Genomic DNA, 17768 nt, shown 5'->3' on the forward strand with positions numbered 1-17768 from the left:
GCTTTTGCTAGAAAGCTGAACACGAAAAGGAACTTCATCTTTCAGCATGGCAATGACCCAAAGCATTTATCCAAATCAACAAAGGAATGGCTTCAGCAGAAGATTCAAGTTTTGGAATGGCCCAGCTAGAGTCCAGAATCCCATTGAAAATCTGTGGGGTGATCTGTAGAGGGCTGTGCACATGAGATGCCCTCGTAATTTGACAGATGTGGAGTGTTTTTGCAAAGAAGAGGGGGCAAATATTTACCAAGTCAAGATGTACCATGCTATCAGACTCATACCCAAAAAGACTGAGGGTTTTAATAAAATCAAAAGGTGCTTCAACAAAGTATTAGTTTAAAGGTGTGCACACTTATGCAACCACTAATTGTTAAAAAAAATTCTGAAATTATTTATCTTTATCCCATTTTTTTTTACATCACAGAAACCTGACATTTTAACGGGATTTTTTGGAAAACAGAAGGCATTTCCTGTATTTGTTTAAATGCATCTGCTCTCACATCACTTTGGCTAGTAAATCTTAAACTGGACTAAGGCCATACATGGGTCGAATGTCAAAATAATTTTCTTTCAAATCTTATCTAAGATAGCCGATTTCCGTGCGGCCATCAAATTTGAGTAATCAGGCATGTTGGAAATGTTTTGAATTTTTTTTTTCTAAATCGATGATGGGAGAATCGTGCGAGAAATGTAATAAAAAAAAGATGTGCAAGAAAAGAAAATTCCCTGAAAGAAAATAAGATTCCCAGCCACGAAAATTATTTTCTGTAGCAACAGGAGGTGAAATTGAAGGCTTGGTAGGAGCATGCCCATCTAAAGGGGTTGCAGAGCCAACATATTGTTCAGCGTACACAGAACCATTCACGTTTTTTCTTGACTGTAGATCACTAATGTATCCAAAACCTAGTTAAGGGGCCATATAAGGACAGGTTTACCTTAACTGACCTAATGCTATAGGAATGTCCTTATAAACTGACCCAATGACTGAGTCCACCAAGCCTCTTCAGGAATGTGTGCTATATTCCTTAACCACTTGCCGACCGCGCTATAGCCGAATGACGGCTACAGTGCGGTTATCTAGTATTGACGGCATGCAGAGCGCTGGCAGCGCGCCTGTGATCGCAGTGTCCAGAGGACACTGCTGATCATATATTGAGGTAAAGAGCCAAATCAGCAGCTCTTTATTACGTGGGCAGCTGTGTCCAATTACAGCTGTTTATGGATGTCAACAGAAGCTGGTTATCAGCACACTTTTCCTCATGCTGATAGCATGAGGAGAGGAGAAGAGAGATAATACCCAGCTTCTCTAAAAGGGACATCTACACTGATTATCAGTGCAGTCCTAACAGTGCCCACCAGTGCTGCCAATCAGTTTCCACCAGTGCTGCCAATCAGTACACACCAGTGGCACCTACCAGTGCTGCCTATTAGTGCCATCTCATCAGTGGCATCTATCAGTGCCCATCAATGTAGCCTATCGGTGACTATCCGTGCAGCCTCACCAGCGCACATAAGTGAAGAAAAATAATTACCTGTTTCAAAAAATTTGTAACAAACTATGAAAAATCCCAGTGGTAATTAAATACCACCAAAAGTAAGCTACATTTGTGTGAAAACAATTATAACAAATTAGTTTGTGTACAATGTTGCATAACTGCGCAATAGTTATTTAAAGTGTGAGAGTGCTGAAATCTGAAATTGGAAGGTAAGGGGATAAAAGTGTCCAGTAGGCAAGTGGTTAAAAGGTAATATCACTTCCCAATAGGTTACATCTACCCACTAGTCCTGTGAATACCACAGCCAAAATTGGAATAAACTAGTCTCTACAGAACTGTAGCAAGCAAGTGTCTGTCCTGATCATCTGCCAAGCTGTGTTACGGGCAGGGAGTCCTTGGAAGAGCATCAATATTCTACCTGCAGATACGTTTCTATATATCTACTCTTTTGATGTTATTACATTTGTGATTTCTGTCACTAAATCTGTCGTTACTCATTCAATTGTTATATATCTTCAAGTGTTTGTGTGATCTCTCGAAAATAGACCCCAAAACAAACTATCATGTTATTGTAATAAAACTTTGGAAACTCTCCCAAAGCAGTTTCCAATGTTATGTGTGTTCCACATTCATTTAAAGCCAATTTGATTTATAGCCTTTACACATTTTTTAAAATAAAATAAAAAAACAAGCTCAGGGCCTCTCTGATCAGTACTGAAATGATCAGACACAATTACAGTATAAATAATAAAAATAAATGGGGAATATATATCTCTATATAGATATATATTAGATTTCTGTCCATTTGTCAGCCTGGTAAAAACTAGGTTTGACTTCTGATCTAAAGGCCCACTGGCATCTAAAACCATCCAGAACAAAGCCTGGAAATCATTTAACCTTATACAGGCCAAAATAACCACGATAAACCATACAACTATTTTATTTCTTTTGTTTTTATATGACCATACCTTCAGCACTTGAACTTGACCTTCAACAGTTATGTCCTTCAAAATTTCAAGGAAAGACTGGCAGAGACCAGCTGCGTAAATCTGAAAATAGAAAACACATGATATAATGTTACCGTGTCTACCATTACAAATCACTACATTTAAAAACCTGCAGAAAAATCTTATTGTGCTATCTGTTTTAATAATGATAACAGTAGCAAATACAAAAGAAAGAAGTTAAAGCGGAGGTTCACCCAAATAACATTTAGATCAGACCAACTTCTTTATACTTCAAAAATGTACAGTCCGCATTTTTATAAATGTTTTATGCTGTACATACCGTATAATCTATATTTGCAATCTGGCTTCCCGGGTACTTCTCCCCGCGGGAGTAGGCGTTTCTATGCTGAGGAGGAATGTCCTCTGGGAGGTCGCCCAGATGATTGACGTCCTTTCAGAAAAAGTTCCACCCGGCGGATAAGGCCCCGCCCTCCGTATTGCGTAGGCGCGTCCGAGTCACAGACATTCCTCCTCAGCATAGAAACGCCTACTCCTGCGGAGAAAAGTACCCGGAAGCCAGATTGCAAATAGAGATTATATGGTATGTAAGCGTAAAAAAAAAAATGCGGACTGTACATGTTAGAAGTATAAAGAAGTTGGTTTGATATAAATGTTATTTGGGTGAACCTCCGCTTTAATAGACAAACACCCACACTAAGGCCCCTTTCACACTGGGTGGGGCCTTGGCAATAAAGCGCTGCTATTTTTAGTGGCGCTTTGTCGACAGTTTCGGCGGCGCTGCCCATTGATTTCAATCGGCAGGGGCGCTTTAGGAGCAGTGTAATCACCGCTCCTACAGCACCTCAAAGACGCTGCTAGCAGGACTTTTTTTTACCGTCCTGCTAGCTCATCGCTCCAGTGTGAAAGCCCTGGGGTTTTCACCATTAAAAATTGTCATGTGTACGCGGCATCAGACTCATTCACAATATATGTGGAAGCATGCTTCTAGTATATCCATGGAAGCTTCAACACAAACTTTAGTTCAAGAAGTCCAGATTTGTTGGTGGGGATTTTTAAGCCTTATACGTGAGTTTATAGAATGAAAATTCTGTATTAATCGTCTGCTTACAAAAGAAAGTGATGGGTTTAGTGTGGAACTTAAACTGCACCACAATCATGCAGCAGCCCATAAAATGTATGGTAAATTACATCTGGAAAAACATCTAAAGCAAATTATATGAAACTACACAAATCTAGTGCAAATACATCAGAAGAGCTGAAGACTTAGAGCCCATTCACACCTTGGCGTTTTGTCGCCTGTAGCGCGACGCGCACAAACGCCAGGGGGACCAAAATACATGTAAGGCTATGGGCATGGTTCACATCTGAACGCCGATGCGCCTGACGCGCATCGCATGTAGTCAATAAAAGTTCCGGACCCTTTTTTGTCGCGCATATCGCGCGATATGCGCGTATTTGAGCGTTTCCATTTCCCATAGAAAGTAATGGAAACGCTCGATTCAAGCGACTTGCGCGACAACGGGCGTTTGCTACGGGCGTTTCGTCAATAGAACTTGTCGCCCAGGCAGAAGATTAAAAAAATCTACCAACATAGCAACAAGTGATGAAAAGATGATAGTTTTTCCTATTGGCTAAAAAAAAAACGTCAAAGTACAAAAACGTCGGACAACGCTGTATGCAAACGCGCATTCTAGCATGAATATGCGCGACAAAACGCCGGAAAAAAACGCCGGAAAACGCCGCTATTGCCTACGCCTAGGTGTGAATGCAGCCTTATACAGTTTCATACACACACATATACAAACATCATTTATTTAGATAAGATCTCTGTGGACAAATAAATGCCAAAGACATCTTCTGTCAATGATGAGTTATCTACTGTCCATTAACCACTTAAGCCCCGGACCAATATGCAGCCTAAAGACCCAAGGTGTTTTTACAGTTCGGGACTGCGTCGCTTTAACAGACAATTGCGCGGTCGTGCGACGTGGCTCCCAAACAAAATTGGCGTCCTTTTTTCCCCACAAATAGAGCTTTCTTTTGGTGGTATTTGATCACCTCTGCGGTTTTTATTTTTTGCGCTATAAACAAAAATAGAGCGACAATTTTGAAAAAAATGCAATATTTTTTACTTTTTGCTATAATAAATATCCCCCAAAAACATATATAAAAAAAAATGTTTTCCTCAGTTTAGGCCGATACGTATTCTTCTACCTATTTTTGGTAAAAAAAATCGCAATAAGCGTTTATCGATTGGTTTGCGCAAAATTTATAGCGTTTACAAAATAGGGGATAGTTTTATTGCATTTTTATTATTTTTTTATTTTTTTACTACTAATGGCGGCGATCAGCGATTTGTTTCATGACTGCGACGTTATGGCGGACACTTCGGCCAATTTTGACACATTTATGGGACCATTGTAATTTTCACAGCAAAAAATGCATTTAAATTGCATTCTTTATTGTGAAAATGACAGTTGCAGTTTGGGAGTTAACCACAGGTGGCGCTGTAGGATTTAGTGTACACTTAGTGTGTGTTTACAACTGTAGGGGGGTGTGGCTGTAGGAATGACGTCATCAATCGAGTCTCCCCTATAAAGGGGATCACTCGATCGATGCAGCGCCATAGTGAAGCACGGGGAAGCCGTGTTTACATACAGCTCTCCCCGTTCTTCAGCTCCGGGGAGCGATCGCGACGGAGCGGCTAGAAACAAATAGCCGCGCCGTCGTCCCGGATCGCTCCCCGAGGGAACCCGACCGCCGCGTGTAGCGGGGGGGGGTCCCGATCGGACCCCCGACCCACGTCTAGGCAGGCACGTACAGGTACGTTGATGCCGACGTATATCTACATGAGGCGGTCGGGAAGTGGTTAATCATCCCACTGAGGGAAAGGACTGTAGAAATTACTACTTGATCATGTATAGAAATACGCATATATATATATACACACACACAGTTGGGTCCATATATATTTGGACACAGGCACAATTTTCATAATTCAAGGGGTTGAACATAAATAGCAAGTACAAATTTTAGGAACTGCAACTGTTTTTATACACAATCCCCCCATTTTCAGGGGCTCAAATGTAATTAGACAAATATAATCATAAATAAAATGTTAATTTTTTGTTGAGAACCCTTTACTGGCCCACACCTGGCCATGAAACAGCTTTTGATTTAATTGTCCAATTACTTTTGGTCCCTTGAAAAAGGGGTGGTGGCTATTCTTAAGAGCTGTAATTCCTAAACCCTTCCTCTGATTTGGATCTACATACCCTCAAATTAAACCTGAGAGTGTGCACTTTAGGCCCATGTCCATTATATAACTATAGCTTGAATATGTTTAGGTAAATCATGGAAAAAAAACTAAAATTGTGCCTGTGTCCAAATATATATGGATGTAACTATATATATATATATATATATATATATATATATATATATATAAAAGAGTGGACAGTTGTTTTCCCAGTATGCTATTTATTAAATTGTAAATTACTACAAAATCTGGTTTAATCTGGCGAATGTCCTTGCATAGCCTAGTCTGAGCCCAGACTTAAGCCTCATTGAAAATCTGATGAATGACTTGAAGACTGCAGTCCACAAACGGTCATCAATTTTGCCAGAACTTGAGCAGTTCTGCAAATAAGAGGAATACAAGTTATTTTATGTTTCTTGGTACTCATACAGCTCAAACAAAAAGTTTCTCTGATACACTGATGTACAGTAAGTATGCCAGGCCAGCACCAAGTTATTGCAGAGGAGAGTAAGGGCTCTTTCACACGGAGCGGATCTGTAATGATCCGCTCCGTTAGCCTGTTTGGCTCAGCGGGGATTCCTCCGTTAATCCCCGCTGAGCTGTCGGCAGACAGGGCGGTCCCCGCACACAGTGCAGAGACCGCCCTGTCTCTCCTCCGCTCTCCCCTATGTACAGTAAGTATGCCAGGCCAGCACCAAGTTATTGTAGAGGAGAGTAAGGGCTCTTTCACACGGAGCGGATCCGTAATGATCTGCTCCTTTAGCCCGTTTGGCTCAGCGGGCATTCCTTCGTTAATCCCCGCTGAGCTGTCGGGGGACAGGGCGGTCCCCGCACACAGTGCAGAGACCGCCCTGTCTCTCCTCCGCTCTCCCCTATGGGGAATCGGATGAATACGGACCGTGTGTCCGTATTCATCCGATCCGTTCCGCCGGACGAAAAATAGGGTTTTCTTCCGTCCGCAAAAGCGAATCTTTGCGGACGCGGATGGTTGCGGACGTTAGCGGATGCATCATCCGCTAACGTCTGCAATCCCATAGGGATAAATTACAAGTCCGTAAACGGACTTGTAATAAACTGACCGTTTGTCCGTACGTACGTGTGAAAGGGCCCTAAGGCATACATCCATCAGAAAAGGTACAAGTTACTTTAGGTCAGGGAAAAAAACAGCCTGATTTGCGTGGATCATGCTGACAATCACGGACAAGCTAGGATTTTGGAAACTTTAGCATCAACATTTACGGACAGAAAAACCACAATAGGACACAATTCAATAGACTTTTCCTCTACTTTGTTGTCAGTACAAGCATCACAGGAGCAAGCTTTTTTTTAACCACCCTCACATGTGCTTTCTCTTCCCTGATCCAGTTGCTCTAAGCTCAGCATTTGAGAGCTCACTACTGTAATGGTGAAGGTGAGCAGTAGCACTAGGCTTCTCTTAGCAAAGTATTCCAGTCAGGCTTCATAAGGCACGTAAAAGGCTTACACCTAGGCAAGGATATTATTCAACTTTGGTCAAAGCGTCATGGCTGTTTTTCATCCACAGATGTCCCTTATATGCATAGGTAGTTTTTTTGGTAAAGATGAGCAAACCCTTTAAATTTTGCCAATGACAATAGTACTGAAAGAACCTTTTCTTATGAGTCACTCCCTCGCTAGCCGGACTAGCAATAGGTCACCCCTTCACTGCTTCCTTGCTAGTGGGGCATATCCTTCATTAAGTGAGAGTAACGTGACCATTGGGGGAAGCTACCACTAGTGAAGTGCCGCCAGCAGTATAATCCTTTCTGACTGGACCCAAATGTTCATAGTTTCCACAAAGCTTTGCAGATGCAATTTCAACCTACTATATGTATGCACTAAAAATGTGATAGCTTTAGAAAAAAAAAATTGTGTATAGTTTATAATTGGCGTTCAATGCAAGCTGAAAAAATGGCAAACTGTCAGCATTTCATTATCATTTTACAGCATTCAGTGGCCTAGAATTCTCATTTATTACTTGTCATCTATTTATAATATGTTTTCCTGTAATGGCCTCACACAGCAAAGTGCAAAATGGTATAAGAACTAATGATAGCATAAAACATAGTTTCACATGGCAAGGCTTGTATTGGCTGTGGAGAAAACGGCACTTAAAAAGACTTTTCAATTTATGAGCAATATCCCAAATAATTCTTCCCCATTGTGCACTGCCCCTTCTGCCAAACACATGGCATTTTACAAATATCAATTGAAACAAAACAAGCAGTCATCAATCACAGTAAAACAGTGAGGAGTAATGCGTGTTTTGAAAATAATTTGAAAACTATATAGGAGCCCTGTTTTCATTATTCACCTGTGCCCTCTATTATAGTCCACTGTGGTCAGGTGTCATCTTAAATTTATGTGCTTTTGTGTTTTTTTTCCTCTTTCCATAACAAAACAAACCTTTATTAAAATTGTTACATTAACTCATAAAAAATGAATCCATAAAATATAGAGTAAGCAAACCAGCATTCAACATACCTGTAGGAACTCTGAGGACATGGAGAAAATATAGGCGTTAAGTATCTTAAAGCAAATTCTGAGGTTTTCAGAGCTTAGTTCTAAAAAAGAAAAGAAAAAAACATAAAATTAGCAGTTAAAGAGCTTTTGCGTTTGAATTAAGTGCTCTTATATCTAAAACATGTTTCATTTTTGTTGGATAGAGCGGAGAATGGATAAACCCCTTTCTTTGTCCCTACTGTGGAGATTCCTACTCCCTTCCTGTAAAAATTACACAATATGAAGTAAGTGTGAGTCTCTTCGAAGTAAGGGCAAATGCTGTCTAAGGCCCCTTTCACACTGGGACGTCAGCGGCAAAGCAAGCTATTTTTAGTGGCGCTTTACCGTCGTATTTGTGGGGGTATTCGGCCTCTAGAGGGGTGCTTTTAACCCCCGCTAGTGGCCGAAAAAGGGTTAAAACCACCCTCAAAGCGCCGCTGCATCAGCACTTTGCCGGCGGTATAGCCGTGTTGCCCATTCATTTCAATGGGCAGGAGCCGTATACACACCGCTCCAAAGATGCTGCTAGCAGGACTTTTTTACCATCCTGCTAGCGCACCTCTCCAGCGTGACAACCCTCAGGGCTTTCACATTGGAGAGACAGCAGCGGCTCTTTCAGCTCGCTTTGCAGGTGCTATTTTTAGTGTTATAGCGCCTGCAAAGTGCCCTAGCGTGAAAGGGGTCTAAGACTGGTTCTGGTGACAACGGTAAACTTGTGGGATTTTCATTCTGCTTTCTGTCCCACTGACAATGGTCATCAGGAAAATTAGGATGCATTTTCCAATCAGGGACGCAAACAGAAATTAAAACCTAATAGAGATTTAAAAAAAAAATGCTGCACATTAGTGGTGATCATCTTTCTTGATACAAGGGGCCTCAAAGTGCATACCCTGGCATAACAAAAGGGCTGAAGATATTAAGTAAATGCAATCCTAAAGAAAACTGTCAAGGACTAAAGCACATGCTATTGGATTTGTTAGATACTGGGAACATGATTAGGGCGAAAGGTAGACATGAGACTGAAGACATTGGGGAAGAAAACCAGGCCCTCCCACCACAGCTCTTCAGGGTGGGGGGCAGAATAAGAGGAGAGACAGGGTTAGGAGGAAAGGCTAGATAGTAAAGGTGGTAGGATTGCCTGCATTATGTTGGGGGTAACATATTTGATTGTTATGATTGCTTTGTGATAGGTCTGGAAGCATGGAAGGTATTTTTTAGTCATCCACAAAGGTAAAGGCAATGTAGTGACCAAACTGGTTGGGAATTTTGAGTCGGTCCTGCTGCTCCGTTTACCAGCACAGTCAAAAAGCACATTGGCAGATTACGAGAGGGACATTAGGTTGAGTCCCTTCAGCAATAGTTGTCAAATTTATAGAAGTTAGGGAAAAAATAAAACAAGATCAATAAAGTTGTCTTCACTATATGTTTGAATGTATTTTTACATACAACTAAAAAATATCTAAATCTATCCTGATAGCAGCTTCCTGTAATCTTCTGCACAGCACCCCTCAGACTAGTAAAGGGAGGGTCAACAGTCTGAGCTTATTGCAGCCCTACTGCTTTTCAAAGTGCTATCAGGCAACAGTTTTAATGAACTTACAGGATGAAAGAGTAAAAACCTCACCTGCTTTTCCTTCACTGTCTAATCACAGCTTAGGGTAGTTTGAGGATCAAGGTGTATTGTCCAAGCTTATTAAAGTAAAAAAGAGTTCACCAGACTGACCTTTAGGTCTGGGTCAGGGGTTACCTAATCAAATCTTTTCCAGGCAAAACTGCTTACGTAATTCAGTTCTGTGCTGTCTGAACGAGTTCAGTTTTAAGTAGGTTTCTCTGAATGAGCATATACACGTTCAATGCAACATTTCACAAAACACCCCCTCTGTGCTTAGCACTCATGCAACCAATCACATGCTTTTTTACCGAGCTCTGCAGCCTCTTCACCTTGTGCATCCCCAATATTTTACAATATTATCGAGCTGTTGCTTTGCAGCGCATTCTTTATTGGAGATTTCACGACTCCTCTAAATTATGGGTCCCCCTTGAGAAGATTATGGCAGTCCATAATCTAACCTATAAATCATGTGTCCCTTCGTGTGATAGGGGTCTATCAGATTGGGTATCCCCATTGACTACATATATCCTCAAAGTCTGGGACAGGCTAAACAGGTCCTTAGCTCTGCCCCCCCCCCCCCCCAAATCACCACTAGCGGTTGTCGTGGATTCCTGTAGTTTCCTCCTGTGGAGCAGTTGTCCTTCTTTGGACCTTGGATAACTGTTGGGGATGTTGGCCTGTCCCGCTTTATGGAGGGTCACAATCAAACCTTGCTGACCATCCTCAGGGAGCAGTACAATAGTTTCCCCTTTGACTTTTTAAGGTATCATCAACTCACTGATTTTGTCTCTTCACAGAGCCATATATCTCTGATTCGGTCTGCCCTTACAGAGTTCGAAGGCTTATGGGTTGCCGAAAACCCCCTACCGCATATGATCTCAGCTCTTAATAAATTACTTGATTTGGCTGCCCCTAACCCTAAACCATTATTCATTAGAGAATGGGAACGGGATCTCCAATGCGAGTTCACTGAGAAGCAATTGCGCCAATTGTACCTTCTCACACACTCTAGCTCAGTAGATTCTAAAATGCAAGAAAGAGACTATAAGCTGCTGTCACAGTGGTACCGAGTGCCCACGTTCCTTGCAAGAATTTACCAATCACTTACTAGAATTTACCCGTCAGTCTCTGACTTGTGCTGGAGGGGGTGCGGGCAGAGGAGAACACTTCTCCATCTTTGGGGGGACTGTCCGTTGTAATCACCTTTATGGTCTGTGGTCTGCAGACAGTCTTGGTATTGATGTACCTTTTTCCCCCAAAGCACTTTTTTCTTTACGCCCCCCTATTCCCCTCTTTCACTATAAACGCAGTGTTTTCCCTCACAAAGCGCCTTATACCAATTAATTTAGCCCATGAGTTCTGAGCAAGCAGGGCTGGCTTGGAAAGGTGTGGGAGATCATTGAAGCAGAGGAATGGGTGGCTACATGCAGGGGAACTCATGAGCTCTTCAACTCAATCTGAGCCTCATGGCGAAGCCATACCTCTGGACAGGCCCTAGTTTCCTCTAGTCTAGATATTACTTTGCTAACCATGGTGAATTCTGCATATGGGAAACTTGCCCAGGTGAACAGGAAACTGAATTAGGTTCAGAACCAGATACAGAACTAGAATTGGTGTTCCTAGTTTAGTCATACCCCATCAGCCAAATAACCAGGTGTGCTTGCCGATTTATAGAGGCCTTAGCGGTACTTGTATACTTGAATATGTTCCTACTTTACTTTAAGTGTGCATAAGATACTGTAAGGATTTTTTTTTGCTTTCTTTTTTTATGCAAGCCTTCTATCCTTCCCCCAAAGTTTAAGGGGAATGTCCACTTAAATCGAAAAACTGGGACAAGGGCGGGATCGTATTAGTTCTGGTGTAATGACTTATTGCGCTATCGATATGAGGGTTTGTCCTTGAGGTGAATAATGCATCCCCTTTCCCGCTTTCTTTCCACTGCTTTTTATAGAAATGCAAAATAAAAAAAATATCAACTTGAATCATGCCACATGCAGAAGTTGTAGATGAGTGTCTGAAATCTTTGCAAAAAATCTGTTAGAACTACATTAACAAACATTGGATGCACGCATTACCACCTCTGAGATGTACCCGAAAACATCCTGAGCCTTCCATCAACAATTTCTCCGTAACCCAATATGCAGATCAGGGGTTCTACTCATCAACACATGTTTCTTTCAAGTCAATGACTCGAAACACCGAAGACAAATACAGCTATTCAATTAGCATGTTCAGAAGGTCAATAAGGAGAGCCTTCATATTTCTCTTAGCACAGGTTTTATAAGTTTCTGTTCTAAAGCTGGCCATACACAGCTCAAATCTTGGTCGGTTCAGCAGAAGACATTAACGGGCAGGCTGAATATATGAAGTTGATTTATAAATCAACTTGGATACAAACAGCCTGCCGGATTCGCTTCAGATTATAGCAAGCAGCTGCTATAGCCACTAGCGAAAATCACTGTCTTTTCTCGGAGCCGCAACCCGCGGTTGCAGGAAAAAAATTGTACACAGTCTATGGGCTGCCCGACACTACTTTGGCAAACAACACTGCCACACATCCCATATAAAACAAAACAACATTTACCAGGCCTAGCTTACCTCTGAAGCCAGTAAAAACATAGTTTTTATCAAAATATATATAACAGAAACACTACCTAATAATTCAGACAGTTTGTATCTTTACAGGTAGGATCCTGTACTAAATAATTGTTGATAGATATTAGGAAGTTTGTTAAATTAGATTGCAAGATTTATGACTAGCTTACCCCTTTTATTTCTGATCAAGTACCTGTTCAAAAGCTGGAAGGGCATTATAGTACTTGAAGGTCAACCTTATCACAGCGGTAATTTGCTTACTGACTTTTTTAAATATAATTCATGTTTGAACATTTGCTTTCATCAGTAATGTAATATGGTAAAGTGACATTTCAAATAAAGAAAAAAAAAGGAGGGAAAAGTGAATGACTTCTACAACACAATTTTTAATTGAGAGATAATTACTAATTTAAATGGTGTCAGCTGCCAAGATAATCTACATATTAGTGTGCGGCTCCCCAGCTATTGCTCTTGCTTTATGTTGGAGACAGGAAATAGATGCTATCTGTAAATATGTTTCCATGTCTAAAATTAGTTTTACCTTAGAAGGTGCCAATCACAACCTTCAGGTAATAGGAATGTAATTTCAAATCAGGCTTGTCTATAATTATTACTTTTTTTTTTTTTTAACTGTTCTGTCTTTCATAAATGTCCTTCATCATTACTGACATAATCATAACAAGACAGCAGTTTAATCCATGTAATTAACTGTGGTGATAACAGTCTGTTAAAACAATGCAGGGCACATTTTCTATTTAACAGTGGAGATTATAAGTAATCAAAGATAAATGACAATGCACTTTTTATCCAAAATGCTGACTCTTTAGGGCACTTTGAAAGATAAATATTAACAGCTGAGTGTTTTTTGTTAAACGTGGCCATGACTGAGGTCCCATTGACACCACGTGCATTGGGCTGCTTTATTCAATGCAGACCCAATGTAATAACAAGTCAAAATTCAATGTTTTCAATAGGCAAAGTCTACAATGTTTTGAATTTGTGTGCACTGTGTGAAAATAAAACATACTTTTCATCAGCAGCCCTACCCTTGGCCTCATTCCTGGGGGATCCTAGATTTACACAGGCATATAAAGATCACAGTCCTTTCACGCTATGGCTAAGCAACAACTTAACCTCTCTTATGCCCTGTACAAACGATCGGTTTGTCTGATGGACCGTTTTTATTGGACGAACCGATAATATGTGGGCCCATCGGTGAAAAAAAAAAATAGAACCTGTTTTAAAATTTTCTGAAGGTTAAAAAAACCAATAGAAAAAAACAATTGTCTGTGGGGAAATCCATCGGTCAAAAATCCACGCATGCTCAGAATCAAGTCCACGCATGCTCGGAAGCATTGAACTTCATTTTTCTCTGCACGTCGTTGTGTTTTACGTTACCGTGTTGGACACGACGGATTTTTAACTGATGGTGTGTAGGCAAGACTGATGAAAGTCAGCTTCATCGGATATCAGATGAAAAAATCCATCGGGCCATTTTCATCGGATGAACCGATCGTGTGTACCTATAGTTTGTGATAATAAGTTTCCCACTTTTGAATATCTCCAAACTAAATATAACTTTCCTTGCTCTGAGCACTCCTATTATATTCAAATAAATATTTTTTTTGCAAACCATTATGCATTATCAATACAATCTCCATACACACCATTTGAACACATTTTTATAGCCTTCCCGAGGGATAGAGTTTTGATTTCTCAAATATATAATTATCTCAACAGACTTTGCTTACAAGAGAAATCTGGACCTATGCTACATTGGAAAGCTGAATTAGATTGCTCTATCACGATACAGACATAAGAAAAAATGTTAGCTAACCTCTGGAAAAGCAACCGTGCCATCTCATTTAGGGAAACTCCAATAAAACTACTGACTAGATGGTATTTAAACCCCTACAAAGATCCACAACCTCTACCCTACAAATTCCCTTAACTGCTTTAGAGGATGCTCGGAACAAGGAACCTTTATAACACATATTCTGGACCTGCAAACTCCTAAAACCAATATGGCAAGCTGCAGCTAGCAGAATTAAAGATGCTGCAGGTAAAACAATCGAACTTACACGCCGAATATGCCTTTTATATGCCTCTATACCAAATATTCCTACATCGTGCAACAGACTAACACACTCACTGTTTAGTTCCATACAATGGATGATTGCATATAACTGGAGACCAAACCATCTCCTATGGCTGCAGGTCCGGTCTAGAATGGAAATTATGAAACTTACTAATTCATTACACCCTTAAAGATAATATGTACATTTTTAACAAAAAAAATCATATTGGGACCTGCCTTAATCATTCAGGTTTCTCCAACTTCTCATTTATTACTGTAGTATTCATTTCTCAGGTCTATATAGTATTTATTTTTATACATTACAGTAAACTCTATTTCAGCAATTACTCAAAACACACTTTTAATGTGTACATATTTGTACAACATTGTATTTTTGATCCTTATCATTTGCTTTGTACCATGTTTCTATGATGGATCTTTCAATAAAAAATTTGGGTAAACAAAAAAATAAAATAAAACATACGGTACTTTATTTAAATGTTAAATTAATATTGAAATAGCATATTGTTAATGATATGTACTTCAGTTTGGTTATCATAGTCTTCAAAATAGTTTTTGGTTGGTCTTTCCCACGATTTTTAAGACCCATGTAACAACTAGAAATCAGTTCCTATCATCCTTTTTTGTGCTGGTCACTGCTGCTATGTAGGAGACTGATACATTATAATTTTCCTATAGATAATACATTGCATCTTCATGGGTAACACCACTGCAATCTGACCTTTCTCAGTTCTGTATTTTTAGATTTGAGATATTCCAGCAACTATTCTCATTTAATAGGAAATGTAATCTCAGCTCATAAAAAGAAGAAAATTTACTGTACACATCATGCCAGAGAGGCAGGACAATTTGTCAGTTCTAGGCCGGTAACCATCCTGCATATGGACAAGATAACCCTTAATAGTTTTAATTCTCCCATTCATATAGCATCAACACCTGCTGCAATGCTTTACCAAAGAGGGAAAAACAGTTCGATCATTCTCTGCAGGAACTTACAATATGTCCCTTGACACACACAATGAAACATTGGGACTATTTTGGTCTGAATCCAGTTAACCTCCTTGAAGATCTCGGAATAGTGTTTCATGCATACGACTAGGCACACACACTTTAACTGCTTTCCTGGTGAACACTACCCAGGCCAGAGAGATCCAAGCACCTACCCACAATGCTGCCCAACGTATCTCTGCTTTGAAATACTTACCAGGACACCTGCACCCACCCTTTTATATCTGAGTATTTGCTCATTTAAATCATATTAAAAAAAAAAAACTGAATATAAAAATTATTCACTTGAAACATTATTACAGCAGACCATTCCCTATATTTCACATCAGCTTCCATCACTGAATGCTGACGTGAAATTGCCTATTTTTAATGTTTAGTTTTACTTACCTTTCATTCTACTGCCTGGTTTCCCTGAAGGCAGTGGTGACACAGCCCTGGCCGTATTGATGCCCCTGGGAAGGCAACACCACCCCTGTCTTCAGGGAAATCATAAATAAAAACTGTGAGATTTCACAGTATTGTCATACTGTGAAATCAGCTATGTGCTTTATCTCACACCATACAACACTACAGGCATCTGTTTTGGAAAGAAGAAAAACCCTCACAATCTCATGAAAGGGTTTTTTACCCCATCAGATGCCTGTAGTGTCATGAGGTGCTGAAGCTTGTGGTGTCATGCGCAGCATCACATTTTTTTTTTTTAAAACAGGTGGTATGGGAATGGGGACCCAGGGAGCACAGAGGCTGGACAAAAGCAGGTAAATATGAAGAGACAGTCACAAGGATAAAGGCAAGTATGATGGTAGTCTAACACCCCCCCAACCCCCCAGCCCACTCAGTCAAGTTTAAATGTTTATAGAGGAGGGACAGGGTGCTGCTTAATTAGATCTCGATGGCCCTTATGCAGGCCATAAACTATACGAGAAATCGCCCGAAATTCGGTCAGTTGACCAGTTTGTCTGTTTTTCCGGCAGATAAGGGGCACAAGATCGAAATACGCTGGGACGTTTTTGAGCTGAAAAAACGAAGGACAAGTTTGGAAATTTTCTGCCGAACGAAAAATTGAAAGGTTATTGTGCTTCCCGTCCGAACTGGGTATATGTAAAAAACGAACAAAAAACTGATTCACTTATGTCCGCTGAATGATTTATTGGTCACAGCACGTCTGACACTGGAGCTGTATGTTTTCCAATTGAAACAGCTGAGATGCATGCCGTGGATTGTATGGTTTTCACTGACAAGCCCAACCACTGCCTCTCCTCAAGCTGTGTGTATACCTGCCTGTTTACACCAAGGGCTAGATTCAGTAAGGGCAGCGTATCTTTGTGCGGGCGTAGCGTATGTTATTTTACGCTACGCCTCCGCAACTTAGACGGGCAAGTGCATTATTCACAAAGCACTTGCTCCATAAGTTGCGGCGGCGTAGCGTAAATGGGCCGGCGTAAGCCCGCCTAATTCAAATGTGGATGGGGGGGCGTGTTTTATGTTAATGTATGATGACCTGACGTGATTGACGTTTTTTTACGAACCTCGCATGCGCCGTCCGTGTGCATATCCCAGTGTGCATTGCTCCCAAGTACGCCGCGACGACGTATTAGTTTTGACGTGAGCGTAAATTACGTCCAGCCCTATTCGCGAACGACTTACGCAAACGACGTAAAAAATTCAAAAATCGAAGCGGGAACGATGTCCATACTTTGCGTGCGCCTCATAGAAGCAGGAGCAACATTACTCCGAAAAAGCCTTACGCAAACGACGTAAAAAAATTTGGAGAATCTGTATTTGGTATATACAGACATAAATGGAGAGTAGTTTCTGTTGAATTATACTGGGGATTGATCCTGTTCAAAGAGAGGCCGCAAGAGAGAGGATCCTGTTAAAGAACCCTGTAAATGCCTGATGGTCATTTATGGCCCTACACATTCGGTGAGCGCATTTGATTGTCACATCTGGTGAAGCACTTTAAGTTGCACTTTTGAAAGCACGGTGGTTGGAGAACATAGATTTGGATTACAGCACCTTACACTGCGAATCCCATATCTGCATTCATTTGAACTTTTTAAATGTAATAATAATGCTTAATTATGGACATTAATTTTACACTTGTTGCGCCCTTTTTCATTGTTTTCACTGTATATTAATTTTCTCAAATTTTTGGAGCTGCACTTGCTGTAAATAGCATTTAGGTTATTGGCGCCGCATCCTATATTTC

At 40.6% G+C, this 17768-nt stretch overlaps 1 protein-coding gene across 2 annotated transcripts in view; it reads right to left on the bottom strand.

Annotated features, from left to right (window-relative positions):
- Positions 1–17768, bottom strand: part of IPO11 (importin 11) — a 652108-nt gene that overhangs the window by 292457 nt on the left and 341883 nt on the right. For both annotated transcript variants that reach the window (XM_040340423.1, XM_040340415.1), the window contains 2 exons: positions 8226–8305; positions 2465–2545 (listed from right to left, as the gene is read on the bottom strand). In XM_040340423.1, the coding sequence (XP_040196357.1) occupies positions 2465–2545; positions 8226–8305 (161 nt within the window). The remainder of the gene's footprint in view (positions 1–2464; positions 2546–8225; positions 8306–17768) is intronic.

The sequence above is a fragment of the Rana temporaria genome, chromosome 1, assembly GCF_905171775.1.
Source record: "Rana temporaria chromosome 1, aRanTem1.1, whole genome shotgun sequence".
In the NCBI taxonomy this organism is placed as follows: domain Eukaryota; kingdom Metazoa; phylum Chordata; class Amphibia; order Anura; family Ranidae; genus Rana; species Rana temporaria.